Raw genomic sequence first — 16,556 nt, 5'->3', positions numbered from 1 at the left:
GGGTAGCGCGCTTTCAGGAACAGCCGGTGCCGCAGCGCGGATTGGCGGTGGCTGCGGCAGGCCCGCCCCGCGGCTCGGGATTGGCCCGGGGGCTGGCCGCGCAACGGGCGTTTTGTTGCCGTTTCCTCGCTCGCTTTCGGTTTGCCGGCGGCGGCGCAGCAGCGAAGCGGTGACGGCGGCCCGGAGCCTCCTCTCGCCAGTCGGGTGAGTGACCCGGCGCCGCGTCCCCGCCCTGCCCTTTGCCCGCCCTGCTGGGGCCCTGAGCGCCGGGCAGCGCTGCCCCGGGCCCTTCCTTCCGCCGGGGCCCGCCTCCCGCACAGCCACGGGCCACGCGGTAGCGGTGACGCGGCGTGAGCCCCACCGGGCGGGGCAGCAGCAGCTGAGTGAAGCCGGATGAGCCCCCCTTCCCCCCACCCACCTCTGAGCTCGCCGGTTAAAGCGGGACACACTCCCGCTGGGAAGTTGACGCATCAGCTGGAAATGTTGTTCCCTTGTTGCCATTGACACGCTTCTAATTCCCCACAGACACCCCACGAATAGGCAGGCTCTGGCCAAGTCCTGGTGATGGCTGCTGCGCTCCTGTAACTACAGCCTCGCTGCACTGGCTTCGCAAAGATTCCACGTGGCTGGATTCACAGTCACCGAGCCAGTGGTCCTAAGACCCAAACCCCTCCTCCAGTCAGTGGAAAAACCCTGATCCTAGGACATAGAAATGCAGAGTCACCCCCTTGCCCAGCCAGGTGTTGGGAGCAGGAGCCGCACAAGAGCTGACCTGTATGGCATCCTTGCCTACCCCAGTGAGTGCTGATGTCTTAGCTCGTGTTTCTAAAAATAGGTAGGGAGATTTTAGACATGGAAAGTGACGTGTAAATGGCATCACAGATCCTACAGGAACTATGCTGACTGCCTCAGAGGGAAGCACAGAACAAACCCCCCCAAAAAGACACTCCTTTATAGGACTTGACCTTCCCACCTCTTGAATTCCCTAGATATATAGGATTACGAAACTGCGGCACCTGATTCCTCTGAGACTCAAGGTTCATTCCTATTGTAACTCTTTCCTAAATAAATACACACAGAGAGGTACAAGTTGGTCACAGTATTTTAGGACAGAATGATGAAGGAACATAGGATTAAGAAGGCAGCATGAAAAATGTAATGGAAAGATGTAAGATACGTGCACATCTTTTCAAAGTGAACGTGCAGAGTTAAGGCATGTCTGCACTAAGGATGTTAAATTGCGTTTAATGAGCTAATCAAGTAGTCGATGGCTTTTAAGCCTGCTCTCCTCAGCTCCTGCTCCCTTCTTCCCCGCTGCCTCTGATAGAAGTAACAAGGGGGGGAGAAGCAACTAGTAAACTAGTGACTCAACTACCCGAGAAGCCCAGGCTTATCAGGTAGTCAACTATTCGACTAGTCGCTTACATCTCGGCTTTGTCTACACTGCCTGCAAAGCCTATGCAAATGAAGCGTGGATTAGCATTTTGCCATGCTTCGTTTGCATAATTTATTCAAGCCATTTTTACACAAGGGGTTTTTGCTTAAAAACAAGCAGTGTGGACTCTTCTTTTGCGCAAAACCCGTTTTGCACAAGGTCCTTATGTGAGGCATTCTTACCTACCCCAGTGTGTGCAAGGCGTAAGGATCTTGTGCAAAATGGAGGTTTTGCACAAAAAAATTCCATCCACACTTATTGTTTTTGCGCAAAAACCTCTTGTGCAAAAGCAGTTTGAATACATTATGCAAATGAAGTGTGGCAAAATGCTAATCTGTGCTTCATTTGCATAGGTACTGCCCACAAAGCCGGCAATGTAGACGTAGCCCACTAGGGAATTATTTCGAAATAGCTCTCCGTATTTTTAACTAAAAAGACGAGCATCCACGTTACTAAGCCCCTTATTTCAAAATAAGTGGAAGTTATTATTTTGAAATAATAACTTCCACTTGTGAAGTGGAATAGTGCTGTTTTGAAATAGTTATTTCAGGAGTTATTTCAAAATAACTTCCCAGTGTAGATGTGCCCTTAGAGAAATCACTTTCAGAGGGACTTAGGAAACTAATAAGTAACTTTAAAATCCAAGTCAGACGGGACCATTGTAATCATCTGATCTTGCAGTATAAACTTCAGAGTTTTGCTAAGTAATTCTTGCCATGACCCCCATAATTTCTGGTTGAAGTACAGCAGTGTCTTTCCTGTGTTTTTTTTTTCCCAGTACATATTAAAACACAGAATTAATTTAGGCTGGTCAGGGTGCTTTTACTGTTATTACACAAAGCATGTTAAACAAACATCTGTCAGGGAAAGCTTAAATATTTAGTCCTGCTGTGCAGGCTAGATTAGAAGACCTCTCAAAGTCTCTTTCAGTTCTGTGATTCTATTAAGAATCACTGAGCTAGAGCAGTGTTTCTTAACCATTTTTATAAAGTATCCCTTTAAAAAAAAAAAAATCCCCAGTACCTAGTTTTCAGACATACAAATGTTTTTTCTACCATTGGAACACATTTATTTAAACGAGTTAATCGTAGCCAAGAGGGCGATTACATTTTTGGGTGTAAAAAGTACAAAAATAATAAAGTGCTGTAAAACTTAAAACAAAAATTCAGTTTTCTTCAAATTTTAGTTGTGTTGACGTATCCCCCAGACTTCTCTTTGAAAGACTAAATTATGGATCCGCTACATCTGTAGGTAACGTCTTCTAGTGATTAACTGTTCTCAATGCTAAAAATTTGCTCAGTTTGCTCTCAATGTTAAAAACCTTATTTCTAGCCTGAATTTGTCTTGCTTCAGCTTCCTGACCCAGTTATGTCTTTGCTAAATTGAAGAGCCTTCTAATATGAGAAATCTCTCCCCCACATAGATATAGGTTGGACCTCCCTGGTCCAGCATACTCGGGACTTGCATGGTCCCAGGCAAGGGAGTTTGCCTGACCAGGGGCACTCAGGCTAGCTGCCTACTGTGCTGCAATGTGCTGCCAGTTCCCAGATGGGCTGCGCTATGCTGCCAACCCCCAGCGGGGCTGTGAATTCTGGACCAGAGAAGTTCAACCTGTACTTACAGAGGTGATCTTGGACAAGATAAACAGATTGAGCTTCTTTAGTTTCTGACAGACACAGGCTTTCCAGATCTCAGATCATTCTTACAGCTCTTTCTGAACCTTTTTCAATTTAACTTTTTAAAAATTCTGGACGTAGAAACTGGACACAGTTCTGCAATAGTTTCACTGATTTCCTGGGCAGAGGCAGTACCACTTACGTACTGCTTTTCAAGATGCCCCTTGTACATCACAGGGTCACATTTGCTGCAATGCATTGCCCTGCAAGCTCATATTTGGTTAGTTATCTACCAAGACACCTCAGTCCTTTTCAGATTTGGACATTTCTGAAAATGGACATATGTGCCTTTGAAAATTTTAGCCAGCATCTGAGCAATCCAAATGCAATTTAAAATAATCTCCCCCTACTGTCTGCTCTCCAACAGTGTAGGTCTTCACTTTCTGTTTCTTTATTTTAGGACTTGTCTTCATGGCCAAGGTAGGCTACTATTCAATTTAGCAAAACTCATTAGGGCTGCTAACACACATTGTACTTTGCATCAAGCCCTTAATCAGAGATGACTGGGAAAGGATGGTTATTCCCATTGTTAGTTACATTGCCAATTTTCTTGACATTTTTGGGAATTTCAGGAAACTTGAGAACCAAACATTTCTCTCTTTTTTGACAAAAACCTGAAGATTTTCTATGCAAATAGTTCCCTCTCCCCAAAATTTAGTTTTTTTAAATAATCATTTTCTATCAAAAGTGATTAGATGGGAAATTTTCAGCTTACTTCTTAAATATCTTATGTTGGGATTTAGGTGTGACTAAGATTTAGATGTGACTAAGATTTTATTAAATTCTATGCATCTTGATTCCACAGAATGACTCAGTGGTACCAGTTGCAGCAGCTTGATTCCAAATTCTTGGAACAAGTACATCAGCTGTATGATGACAGCTTTCCTATGGAAATCAGACAGTATCTGGCACAATGGCTGGAAAATCAAGACTGGTGAGAGCGAAGTGCTGTAATGTATATTGGAGTTTGTTGTTGCATTATTTAGCCAGTGATGCCTTTGAAAGATATGATACTAGCTTCTGACCTTGTGTGAAGGTAGATGGCTTTCACTGACAAAACACCATGCGTGCTTATCTAAGAACCTCTGCTGTATGATGAAAACAAGCATCCACTTAGGGCAGCAAACTGTTCAGTAAGTTTTTGTGAGGGTGACGACTGGGAGGTAGGAACAGAGGAGCCTATGTGCTGCTAGTCACTGTTTCCCATTGCACTTACCAGTCTGGGTGATGCTTACTGGTTAATGGTTAACTGGTGCCTTATGCTGCTGGCAGCTGGGGCTGGTGTGGCTGGAGCTGGAAGCGCGCAGAGCCAGCTCCAGCCCCAATTTGAGTTGTGAGATCCCTCTGGTCAGTAACCAAGTTAAAAGGTTAACCTTTTGTTTAACTGGTTAATTAATGAACCAGGATTTTACATCCCTAATAAGAATCCTGCAACACCAGTACCTATGGCTGTACACAACTGTTTCCCTGTTTCCTTTGTCCACAAGGGAAAGATTTATGGTTATTTATAAAAGGATTTAGGGGTCAGCTTTTCAGTTTCATCTCCACTAGCAAACTGAAGTATTGCTAAAATCTCTAGAAAATATTTTTATAGCGCTTCATTAGCGTGCAGAGGAATAGATCTCACTTCCAGATTCTCAGTATGAGGTCCTCAGTGGTGATTAATGGTAGATACATATGCAAACACACAAATGTTGCAAGAGTAATCCTAGGAAAAATAAAAGAAAGTATTACTCATTTTAGTCATTTGAGATGAGAATGAAGGAGTTACCAAGAATGGAATTGAATGAAATTTACACACACCTATTCAATGCTTTTAAAAACTAAGACCAGAATCTTAAAAAAAAATTGCATTCACTTACCTTGCTAAAAATCAATGTAACAGTTGCGTTTAATATTAAATATACCTTAAATATCCTAGGGAGCATGCTGCCAACAACGTTTCATTTGCTACAGTACTGTTCCATGACCTCCTGTCACAGTTAGATGATCAGTTCAGTCGGTTTTTAATAGAAAACAACTTTTTGTTGCAACACAACATAAGGAAAAGCAAACGAAATCTTCAGGTATGTGTGTGACTATCATGGTATTAGAATCATATTTTTTTCAAGAAAATATTCTTTTAGCTTAAATATTACAAGTTAAAGGTTATACTTGTCTGAGCTTTTTTTCTTAAAACTTATGAATAGTACATGTAACTCCTGAGTCCTTTAACAGTTTAAAGAAATTATCTTTTTTCCAATTTACAATGTTTATTTCTAGCACTTCGTGTAGGTGCAAGAACCCTGCAAAACCAGCATGTACAGTAGGTATATGAAAGGTTAAGCCTAGACATCTACAGTAGGTATATAAAAGGTTAATCCTGTTGACTACAAGCATTCACCCCTCACCCTTGGTGCCTCTGTATCAGAGGCAGCAAGATGTGGGGGAGTGGAAGCTGGCACCTGTGAGGAGCCGGCTTAAAGCCTGTCCCCCACGAGCACAGAATCCGTCTGCCCTTCCCACCCCCACGCTGCTGCCTCTGATAGAGTGGCAACAATGCAGAGTATGAGGGGGGTAGGTGGGAGCCGATATGTGCGGGGAGCTCTCCATGCATGCTGGCCTGTCCTCCCCCCCCCCCCCCCCTTGCTGCCTCCTACAGAGGCATCAAGGGTGGGGGAAGAGGGTGGGGAGGAACAGATGCTGGGAGGAGGTGGCTTTAAAGCTGGTTCCCCCAGCATTGGCTCTGTGGTGCCTGCCCTGCCCTCTGCACTTGGTTGCCTCTATCAGAGGCAGCAGCACAGGGGATGAGGCATGGGAGGCTGCCACAAAGCAATCTTTCTGTGCAGTGGGCCTGGGCCCACCATGGACTGAGGCTGCTCCTCAGCAGCAGCCCCTGTCCGTGAAGCCTCTGAGCTCCCCGTGGACAGGGGCTGCTGCCATCCTGCCCTGCTTCCTCTATATCAGAGGCAGCAGCAGGGAGTGGCAGGTGAGAGCCAGTCTGCGTGGGGAGCTGGCAGCAGCGTGGAGTGTCAGGGCTCCCCAGGAGTGGGGCTGGGAGCTCACTGGCTGCCAGCCCTGCCTCCAGAGGCTATCAAATAGTTGTGTAACTACTAAAATTTGATGCAGTTACATGACTGTTCAGTTACACGCTAACATCTGTATTAACCGGTAAACATCATCCTTAATGGGTAACGCTTACCAGTTCCAGTTAACTGGCCATGGCAGGGGGAGGAAGAGGCACTCCAGCCCCACCCTTAATTGATTAACCAGTTAAACTTCACATTTAATTGGTTAACAGATTAAAATGGGATTTTATATCCCTAATCTACAACTGAACTAAACTTCCTGAAAGTGGGTGGTGAGTGGCGCTTGAAGAGGATGAAAGGGTTTTGGATTCTGCAATCCTGGTGACACAGCAGACATGTCTCCTGAACTTCTAGGGATGCTGTGTGTGACCCAGTAGCTCCTGCTGAGGCAATACATCTTCACGCCATATCTTGGCTCACAAACAGCGGATACATGCTAAGCTTTTTGCCTGTTGGCTTTATCAGATGTGAAAACTGGTGTGATTGGTGCATGCTATTAATGAACTGTTTCTAATGCTATCAAACCAGGATCATTTTCAAGAAGACCCAATACAAATGGCAATGACAATCTACAATTGTCTGAAGGAGGAAAGGAAAATATTGAGCAGCGCCCAGTTGTCAGACCAGGTAATTTCTTCTCTCTCTCTAGTAGTTTATAGCCTCCAAAACAGAATAACAGACTGAAAGCAGAACCACCCTTCACCTATTTAAGAGGAAGCTTGATCTGGTCTATCACAAACATCCACCGCACAAGCTGTGGCTTGTTTTAAAATTGTTTGTTTGCCCAGGTATAGTTTAAAGAAAAAGGAAGTCAGCTTTCTCCCTATGAGGGAATTCAAGGCCTTAGCTGCTTTTGTAGTCCAGAGATAGATGATACTTATGAAAAGAAACCAGCACGTTAACGTGTCTAAAGTGGATTTTACTAGCCTGCTCACGTTTAATTTCAGTTAGGTTAAACGTAGGAGTTATATGATTGCTATGGTAAGGAGAATGTTTAAACAACCTTATTAGTTTTTATTATGACTCAGGTAGAGCACCTGCCTTTGCATTTTCAGTGCTTTAATGTTGGCGGGATTTTAGCTTACTTCCTTTCTGCAGTGTACCCTTACCTGCCTTGTGGTGACTATCTGATCCTTCCTACTTTTTGTAGCTTCCCTCTGTGATCTTGATGCAACAGTCTTGTTTTTCCATTTGTTCTCTAAATATTTCTTTACCATCCTGTTTATTCAGTGGAGCCCTTCTCTGCCCACTAAACAGTTAAACAATTTAAAGGAACTAGAGTATTCCCTTCTTCATCTGTTACAGTAGATCTTGTTTTATTTCTATTTTTTCTGGGACTAGCTACTTATTTTGTTAATAAATATTTTTAAAAACACACCTCAACACAGTTGGTGCAAAGTGCATACTGCAAAATGTAGCTCCTTAGATATTATATAGTAATAGGTTACGGATTCATCACAACTAAGTACTTGTTATTACAACGTAGTGGAATGGGCCAGTTTTGGCCTGTAAGTTATATAGAGGTAGGAAGTCATTGTGATAACATACAAAGAGCTCAAAGTCATAAAGCCAAACTGTAAACATCCCAAGCATACAGGAAAGTCCCTTACCATATTTCAAATCACAGAAACAATAACTAGGTAACTTTAATGGTCTAACTTAAAAGGGACTTTTTGAGAAGTTTATGGAATCATACACTTATTGGAAGCTTGGTATTTAACAGTTTAACTGCACAAATTAGTAGTTCTTAGAGCACATTTTATGTAAAAACCACCTACACTGAAGCATCTCGCTATATGCAATACACGTAATAGTGTACTGCTCTTCTTTTAAATGTCCTGGCTTTTAAGTATATTAACTCCTTAAATTATGTTATTAGATTCAGTTTCAGAGGATTACAGCCACCTAAGATAACTTGCTTTGTATTGTAGCTGTGCAAAAATTAAATTGTACACTAATTTACAGTTTCCTGTACATGTCTAATATTGGTACCAACTCTTTATTAAAAAAATCCAGCCTTCTTAGATATTACATTTCTTTATATTGTCAGAAAAACATACAAAAATGATAAAATTATTGCTTGCCAAAACCAAATCACAGGTAAAGTATATTAAGAAATTATATAAAGTACGTGTCACCCAAAAGGCAATGTGTCACATTCTAATCCCTTTCCTTATTACAGCCTTCCTCTATTTTCAGTAATTTAAACCTAATTGTTTTATACCTATAGTTAAAAAATAATTGGGTCATGAACTATCAGAATGAAGTGTGCTTTGTTAGAGGCACCAAATATATGGCAGCTTGTGTTAGTCAAAACAACAACAAAAAAAAACCACGATATTTGTTTTTGTTCTGCTCTCTACGGTAGATGCAGGTAGGAAACATACAGAATACTGTAATGCTGGACAAACAGAAGGAGCTTGATATGAAAGTCAGAAGTGTAAAGAACAGTGTTGTGGTAAGTAAAAGCAAAACTGGGACACTAGACTTTTCTCAGAGATCTACATTTATGTTTCTAATATCAGGAAAATATTTTCAATGTTGTGAGAGGGTAATCATGAATTCAGCAGTATGTTTGTTTTTCAGCTTTTTACCACCAGAAGGTGTTAAAAAACTTTACCTAATCACTGCTCAATAGTAGTGAGATGCAGGATGTCCACAATAAAGTTCCCCAGATTTCAAACACAGCAGAAAAAGTTTTTAAAGGAGTTGGAGATGCCTGTATAGCTGACAATCTTAAGTGACATGTTAGAAGAAAGGAGATATTTTGAGAAATCATATATAGTCCACTAATAAAAGCTAGATCATCAGCTTGTATAGCGCCCACATCTGGCTCTAAAGCTTTCCTTTTTTTTTTCCGTAATACCTTCTTAATCTTGATTGACAGTTTTCTGTAGGACAAATCCTATAGTCCTCACTCTGACTTTCCTGAGTTTTTTCCTGAGTGAGGGCTCAAAGATTTGTCCCAACATCTTTAAAATGCCATTCACTGGCCAAATTCTGCTTTCACGTAGTGTACAAATTCTCCTTGACTCATTGATTTTGGAGTGGGAGGGGGCAGGGATTATGCAAAATCAGAATTTAGCCCAATTTTGTTATAAATGCATTTTCCATTGTCAGAGAAGGCAGTGATTAGTTTGGGGATGTTTCTTACTATCTTCTTTTTGCTGTCTCTAAGTACTTGGTACCACATAATTGCCAATCAGTAAAAGTTTAAGATGATTAAGGCTGCTTGACTAATGGCGTCTTATTATGTTATTGCTTTATAGGAAATAGAACAAGACATCAAGACACTAGAGGATGTACAAGATGAATATGACTTTAAATGTAAAACCTTACAGAACAGAGGTGAGATTCATTCATATAAGAAATCTTAAGTACAGTACAGAAAAGCATTCTTTTGTACCAGAAATCAGGATTATGAAATAGCCGAATTCAGACATGATGCAAATGGTGGGAGGAATTTTGCTTTTTCTGACTTCTTATGATGCAAAAATTCATCTGTAACTCATGAAAATAGGTTACCTTATAATACTCACTGTAATGTAAAGTTGGAAAACTTCTTTGTTAATACTAGTTTACATGTTCTTTTACCCTTTGCTTTGTCACTAGAAGTACCAACTCCAAAATCCCATGAATGTTGAGACATTTCAGCTTTAGACCTAATCTCTAAGTTTAGGCTTCTCCCTTCTATTGTGTATTTGCTACATACAAATGTATTTTTATTAGGAAATTACCTTATAACCTTATTAATTTTGAGATAAATATTCTTTTTCTCTACTAAGGAGTTTCTCCCCAATGTGTTAAAGTTTGGAAAAAATACAAATTTCTGTTTTAGAGTTAAAGGAACTCACCTCTTTCCTTCTGCCCCCCAAAAAGACCCTGATCCTGCACTATTTAAGTTAATAGGAGTTTTGCCATTAACTTCAGTACGATTGGGAGTAGGGGGATTAATATTGTTGGTTCTGTTCATGAAAGATTCTAAAAAGGCTTCATTTTTCAAGACCAAAGTTGGAAAGTGACTTAGTCATTAGTACATAGAATCATGAGCTTTAGTGGGCAAAACCCACTTCATCAGATGATTTGGAGTGGAAATAACAGAAACCAAGAGCAGAAGTAACAGCAGAAGTAGTACCTGTAAATTGTAGGACCTCTGTTAATAAGGCTAATTAAGTGGACTGCATGCATCTCATACGTAACTTTTGATGTGGAAATGCAGATGTTAATGGCAAGAGAAATTGGCTTGGTAATTCACCAACTAACTAGTTTATGTCTTTGTTTAGGCCCAGGGAAATTATGTCTAATCTGTAGATAAATTCCAGTTCTGCAGATTCTCTCTGTAATTGGTTAGTGAAATTCCTTCGTAGAAGAATGGCTACTTTGGAGGGGGATGCGCGCGTGGGTGCGCGCCCACAAAAGCTCATGCTTCTATGTGTTTTGATTAGTCTCTAAGGTGTCACAGGACCACTTGTTTTTAAAGTTACTAACTAACACAGCTACCCCTCTGCAGTGTGGTCTATTCTAGAGCAGAAGGTTGACTTAAGATATGCAACTCCAGCTACGTTAATTACATAACTGGAGTCACTATATCTTAAATTGCCTTCCACACAGCAGGAGGTCGACGGGAGCAAATGCTCCCATCGGCTTCCCTTATTCCTCATGAGGAGCAGGAGTACCGTTGCAGAAGGGAGTACCCTCCGAGTTTGATATAGTAAGTCTTCACTAGACCCACTAAATCAAATCCCGGAAGATTGACCAGAATAGTATTGATCTTCCACATAGTATAGACTTGGCCTGAGATTTTTTTTTTAGCCATTAATGAGGATTTGTTATCTTGCATGTTTTGAAAACTGTTGACTTCTAAATAACAAAGTTACTGTTTAACAAATGATGCATTGTATGTTGGTTAGTGTTAGCAAATGCAAAGTGTTGAACTGACGATGAGAGTCATCCAGAGAGAATTGAATGCAGCTATTCTTTTCAATTGAACTTTCATTATCAAAGATGGTGAAACACTTGACTAGTTCTATAGGCATGAGTAAGGAATTGTAGGACTGGGATATTTGTTCAGAAGTAGAACTGGGGAGTTTTTGAATATCTTTCTAGATATTAAACAGCATAGGATATTCTGGACACTGATTAGTTGAGTCACTTTGGTGATGCCCTTGTCTAATGCTTCTTGAAATCTGGTTGTGAATGTAATCGAGTATTAGTGAGCTTTTAAATTAAACAAATCTCTTTGAACAGAATAAAGGATGTGGTTTTCTCCTTGAAATCTGGCAGCAGTTCACAAGTAGCCAGAACAGGAGGTGAATGCCGGGCTTTTCCTTCCAGCCACTAGCCTCCTCAGCACTTTGTACCGACTCTGCTGCCAGCTCTGCAGAATCTGAATGTGTAACAAAATTTTAAAAAGCAAAAACAAAAAACCCCCAATCCCTACCCAAATATTTCTATTTTTTTTAACAGAAAATGAGCCCAATGGAGTGGCACAGGATGAATATAAGAAAGAACAACTTGTCCTCCAGAAGATGTTTCTAACACTTGACTTTAAACGAAAGGTGATGCTCCACAATACTTCAATTTGAAAATATGCACATTTGTTCTCTGTGGATTGGCTTATCACAGGACATAAAAGAACCGTGTATATAAACAAAGTAGAACCTTTATTGTTAACACTAGTCTAAATGTTCTTTTGCCCTTTGCATTGTTATTGGGGGCCCTTTAAAGCAGTTGCACTACTTCTGTTTTAGGATTTTTCTTACTAAAAGAGCCTAGTTTGAACACTTATTTAACCAGCTAAAACTGGTGCAATAACAGGAAAGGAAATGTGTCATATTTCATTAGTCATGCTAGAAAGTGCTGGGGTTCTTATTTGTTTGTTTAAACCCTTCTTAGTCCTAAGTCTCTTAATACTGTAAGCCCCAATTTAGCAATGAGTCTATGTGGGCACAAGGATCCATTTGCATAGAGGTCATTGCAGAAGTGGGGACCCAAGGTTAGTCCCTTTAGAGAAGACAGTGGGGCTAGTAGACCTTTCTCGCTTCTCTTTGTGAAGCAAGTACTCTTCAGGTTGAGGAAAAAGAGTAGTTCATATTAACAGAGTAGATTTTCTGTTATTTAGAGTTCCTTGCAAAGTTTTATGAGATGCAGCATTAATTGATAAAGCAAACAATTAAATGTACTTAAAATATAACAATTAAAACAGAGGAATCTGATATTCCATTTAGGAAGTGGTGACGAAAATAATAAATCTGTTGAATATATCTGAGCACACACAAAGTGCTTTGATTAATGAAGAGCTTGTTGAATGGAAACATAGACAACAAATTGCTTGTATTGGTGGACCACCCAATGCCTGCCTTGACCAGCTACAAAACTGGTAAGTCTCTATATCACAGCTAAACTGACCCCAGGGGATTTGAAATATCTGATGAGCAAATATATTTGTAAATGGGCATGCATAGAGATTGTGAGCCAGCACAGTCTATTTATTGTTATTAGAATAAATCATTTTTTAGCCACAAGAAAAACAACAAGCACATTTCACTATGCTCCTAAGAGTTATATAGTATAGTACTGTAATCATTCTTTTCAAGGAAGTCTGAAAAAAACATCGACTGATTTTCTTATATAACTTTCTGTACCGGAAGTATACTTTGCTTTTTTATGTTCCATGGGCCAAATTGAGCCTCAGTGTTCATGCTAAAATACTCTGAGAAGTAATTGTTCCAATAAATGTAGTAGATTGACCCTTCATTTCCCCATCAAGGATGCATTATAGCAGAACCCTGTTGAATCGGATCTAATTGAGTGGGGCTAGACCAGATAATCCAAAGAATGAGGAGTGTAAGGCTGCATCATCATCTAGTGGCGTTGGAGAGAGAGTTTGTTTCTGGACCTTTGTTCGCTGGTTAGTTGTTAATATGCAGAGCTGGATAATGTCAGTTCTGTTGTAACTTCTGTAAGATAATGAGAGTCCTATTGAATTTGCCGCCATTTGAATGAGGATTCTGATTGGGGGAGAAGTAGAGTTTTCCTTATTAAATATTATATAAACTACCTCTGAAGCTTCATGTGTCTAGTTAACATACAATTGCTTAAATATAATTTTCTGTGCAGCAGAACTAATACACTCTAGAGAGAATAGAAATCTCTTTTATGGCACCAAATGCAGTTTATTTGAGCAGCTTTATAATGCATGCATTGTCTCCAATACACAAAACTATGTCCTCCAAGAAATAGATGTCAGTAATTTGAGGAAATGCTTCCATTCCTTATTACTTTGAAGACGTTGCCATACTTACATGGGAAGGAAAGGTAAAGAGGGCAGATTTTGGAGATTTAAATATTTACCTATATTAAAAAGAAATCCTTGGCAAACCTACATCATTGTTGTGTCTTTTTTCACTGAGACAGGCTCATAAGTTCCTGTGGACAGTGACTCTTAGAAATCTGCTACTTGATCACTGAGCTGGAGAGTGTCTAGGCACTTCTGTAAGGTGGAGGGTATCTAGGCACCAGGATTTGGTAACATGTTTTATTTATCATTATTATTATTATTATTGAAGGTTCACTATGGTTGCTGAGAGTCTTCAGCAAGTCCGTCAGCAGCTTAAAAAGCTTGAAGAATTGGAGCAGAAATTTACATATGAACCAGACCCTATCACAAAAAACAAACAAGTCCTGCAAGACCGGACATGCAGTCTTTTCAAACAACTCATTCAGAGGTAATAGATGCATATGTTTGTTTGGTCTGTCTATGTGACTGGGTGGAGACCCTTCCTGTTCAACACGTCACGCATGCGGTTAGTGCCCTGCCTGATGATCTCTTTTACTCTTAAACAAACTGAGCTTGGTGATAAACAGGATATTTTTCAGAGAAAATCCTAGTAAGTCTCTGATTTTGCATCCTTAAGTCCATGGGAGTTTTGCTATTGTCTTCAGTGCACGCAGAATCAAGCTTTAGCCCCCTACTTCATTTTTTATTTTAGGCTGTACTCCTGCAAACTGTTCCATGTGAGAGCACCCTGAGGTCTGCTCACAGACAGACAGACAGAGACATGCAGGATGAATACCTTGGAGAAACTGTCCATCTCTTATCCCCTTGCGTGGGAGTCAATCGGGATGAGTCAGAATAGCTGTGCCTCGCCATGCAGTTACTTATATCCTAGTAGCAATTAGAGGCCTCATCCAAGATCAGGGTTCCACTGTGCAAATTCATTAACATAGGGTTTCTGCCCTGAAGTAGTTACAGTCTAGACGAGGGCTTCTCGACATGCGGCCCGTTTTTTTGCAGCCTGCGGTGTGGTTTGGATTTACACAGGGCTCAACACACAGCCTACGGGTGGGAGCCAAAACAAAAAAGTAGTTAATATAATGGTCTCCTGTTGATATGCCTTTTAGTAGTTTAATTTCTGGACTGTTATTGATCATTAAAAGTGCTGTCATATGAGTGGAAGTTGGGTAAATATTGCATGTTATTAATATCAGCAGAACGGTCTTAAATGGGGCCTGCGTGTTGTGTTGTCTTGCTTTAATCTTGTATCATGCCCATTAGTGTGAAAGAAGCTATTTGTATTTGTAACCATACTTAAGTTGCAACCCTCGGCATGTGCTTTAAGTATCACTGTGGCCCCCAGGGCTTCCAAAGTTGAGTAGCCCTGGTCTAGACAGATGAGTTGTGGGGAGAAGAGGCCTAAAGGAGTAAAGCAATTTGTCCAAGATCCCACAACAGGTTATTGTCTAAGCTGGAAATAGACTCTGTTCCTGAGTTCAGTTCAAGCACCCTAGCCTAACTCACAGGTGAAAGGGACAGAAATCAGCTCCTGCTTCATCAAAACAGTACAAACAGACAAGGTAAAAAGGCCTAAAATTAAATCTTCCATAGAGTGCTTGCATGAGTAGGAGGAGAAATACTGCCCTAGACCCTGACACATTTCACAGTATGAACACTTGAAGAATTTTGTGATCTGTAGTGATGCTGGTATAGTTGCAAGCTTAGGTATTTTTGAAGTTATGTGAAGCAGCTTTTTTTTTCTTCAAACTGTTAATTTTTAGTTCTCTTTAAAAAAACAAGGTGAGGAAATAAACAATTATATATGCACTGAAAGTGCACATTATACAAATTTATTGTTGATAATTGTAAAAAATACTATAGTAAATAAAATTAGACAGTGTCATCTGTTTTGTGCCGAAAGTATCACTTTTTAACAGTATTGTAATGATATATCTCAAAATGTCCATGATTGTGTTTCCTCTGCAGTTCTTTTGTGGTAGAGAGGCAGCCTTGCATGCCAACTCATCCTCAAAGGCCATTGGTCCTGAAGACTGGAGTGCAGTTCACAGTAAAACTGAGGTAATTTTTCTTTGTGGTATGTCTGTTATCTCATTGATTTCTTGTAGCTGAAAGGAATGCAAAACTTTCCATCTGGTTAAATGACCAGATCAAAATACAGTGAGTGTGACAGAGAAAGTGTTCTGAGAGGTTCACCTGGGCCCTCTTTTTCTTCCTCCCTCAATACATCCCTCTTCCCACTCAGTTCTTCACTTCCTTACAGCTGAGAGCTGACCAGTATTATATTTGGAACCCTCCGACTTTATTCCTTTGGTCAGAGGCCTAGTATCAAGTAGGGATGCTAAAATTCATTTATTTTAGTAATCATGTAGCAACTTTTAGTGATTACATTGGTTACTAAAATGCTCCCCCCTGGGGGTGAGGCAGGCAGCCAGTGCACTTCCAACCCCACTCCTGGGGAGCCCCCTGCTACTCCATGCTGCTTCCTCTGTATCAGAGGCAGTAGCGCGGTGTGGCATGCAGAGGTAATCCATGAGGAGTGCTGGTTTAAAAAAATCAACTCCCTGCACAGACCAGTTCATGCATGCTGCCCGGTGCTACTGCTTCTGATAAAGAGGCAGCAGCACGGGTGGCGGCAGCTGCAGTCTCTTGGGGGCTGGGGTCCCTGCAGAAAGAGGATACCCGAGCCTGCCACAGACAGAGGCTGATCTGTGGCAACAGTCCCTTTCTGCGAAGCACCTAAGGCACCCCACAAACAGGGGTTACTGCTGCTCCATGCTTTTGCTTCTGTATCAGAGTCAGCAGCATGGGGTGGTGGGTGGCTCGCCTGTGTGACGTTCATTTAGAACTCGGACCAGTGGACTGGAACGAAGCCAGCCTGCCAGTCCAAGTTTAAAATGGAGAGCAGATATGGGGTGATGGTGTTGTGGTTAACTGGGACCTTTAGCTGATATCACTTATCAGTTAAACAGTTTGTCAACTAGCCACTAACTTCCCTAGTATGAAGTGATACAGTCCTGCCTCCCTGGCCAGAAGTGAGTTGAAAGCATACAATGTAAACCCTTCAGGCTCTTTGATGGGAG

General features: G+C 41.0%; 1 protein-coding gene across 5 annotated transcripts in view; it reads left to right on the top strand.

The window, feature by feature from the left end:
- STAT1 (signal transducer and activator of transcription 1) overlaps positions 1–16,556 on the top strand; it is a 45,455-nt gene continuing 28,899 nt past the window's right edge. For 2 of the 5 annotated variants that reach the window (XM_075934197.2, XM_075934196.2), the window contains exons 1-10: positions 1–204; positions 3,917–4,045; positions 5,033–5,177; positions 6,708–6,806; positions 8,548–8,637; positions 9,449–9,527; positions 11,646–11,737; positions 12,407–12,558; positions 13,748–13,906; positions 15,442–15,534. In XM_075934197.2, the coding sequence (XP_075790312.1) occupies positions 3,918–4,045; positions 5,033–5,177; positions 6,708–6,806; positions 8,548–8,637; positions 9,449–9,527; positions 11,646–11,737; positions 12,407–12,558; positions 13,748–13,906; positions 15,442–15,534 (1,037 nt within the window). In that variant the 5' untranslated portion in view covers positions 1–204; position 3,917. The remainder of the gene's footprint in view (positions 205–3,916; positions 4,046–5,032; positions 5,178–6,707; positions 6,807–8,547; positions 8,638–9,448; positions 9,528–11,645; positions 11,738–12,406; positions 12,559–13,747; positions 13,907–15,441; positions 15,535–16,556) is intronic. The other 3 variants (XM_075934195.2, XM_075934194.2, XM_075934198.2) reach the window with 3 other exon arrangements.

The sequence above is a fragment of the Pelodiscus sinensis genome, chromosome 7, assembly GCF_052426305.1.
Source record: "Pelodiscus sinensis isolate ZL-2025 chromosome 7, ASM5242630v1, whole genome shotgun sequence".
Lineage (NCBI taxonomy): Eukaryota > Metazoa > Chordata > Testudines > Trionychidae > Pelodiscus > Pelodiscus sinensis.
Note: the sequence above shows the minus strand (reverse complement) of the source record. Positions and strands in the feature narration are given on the sequence as shown.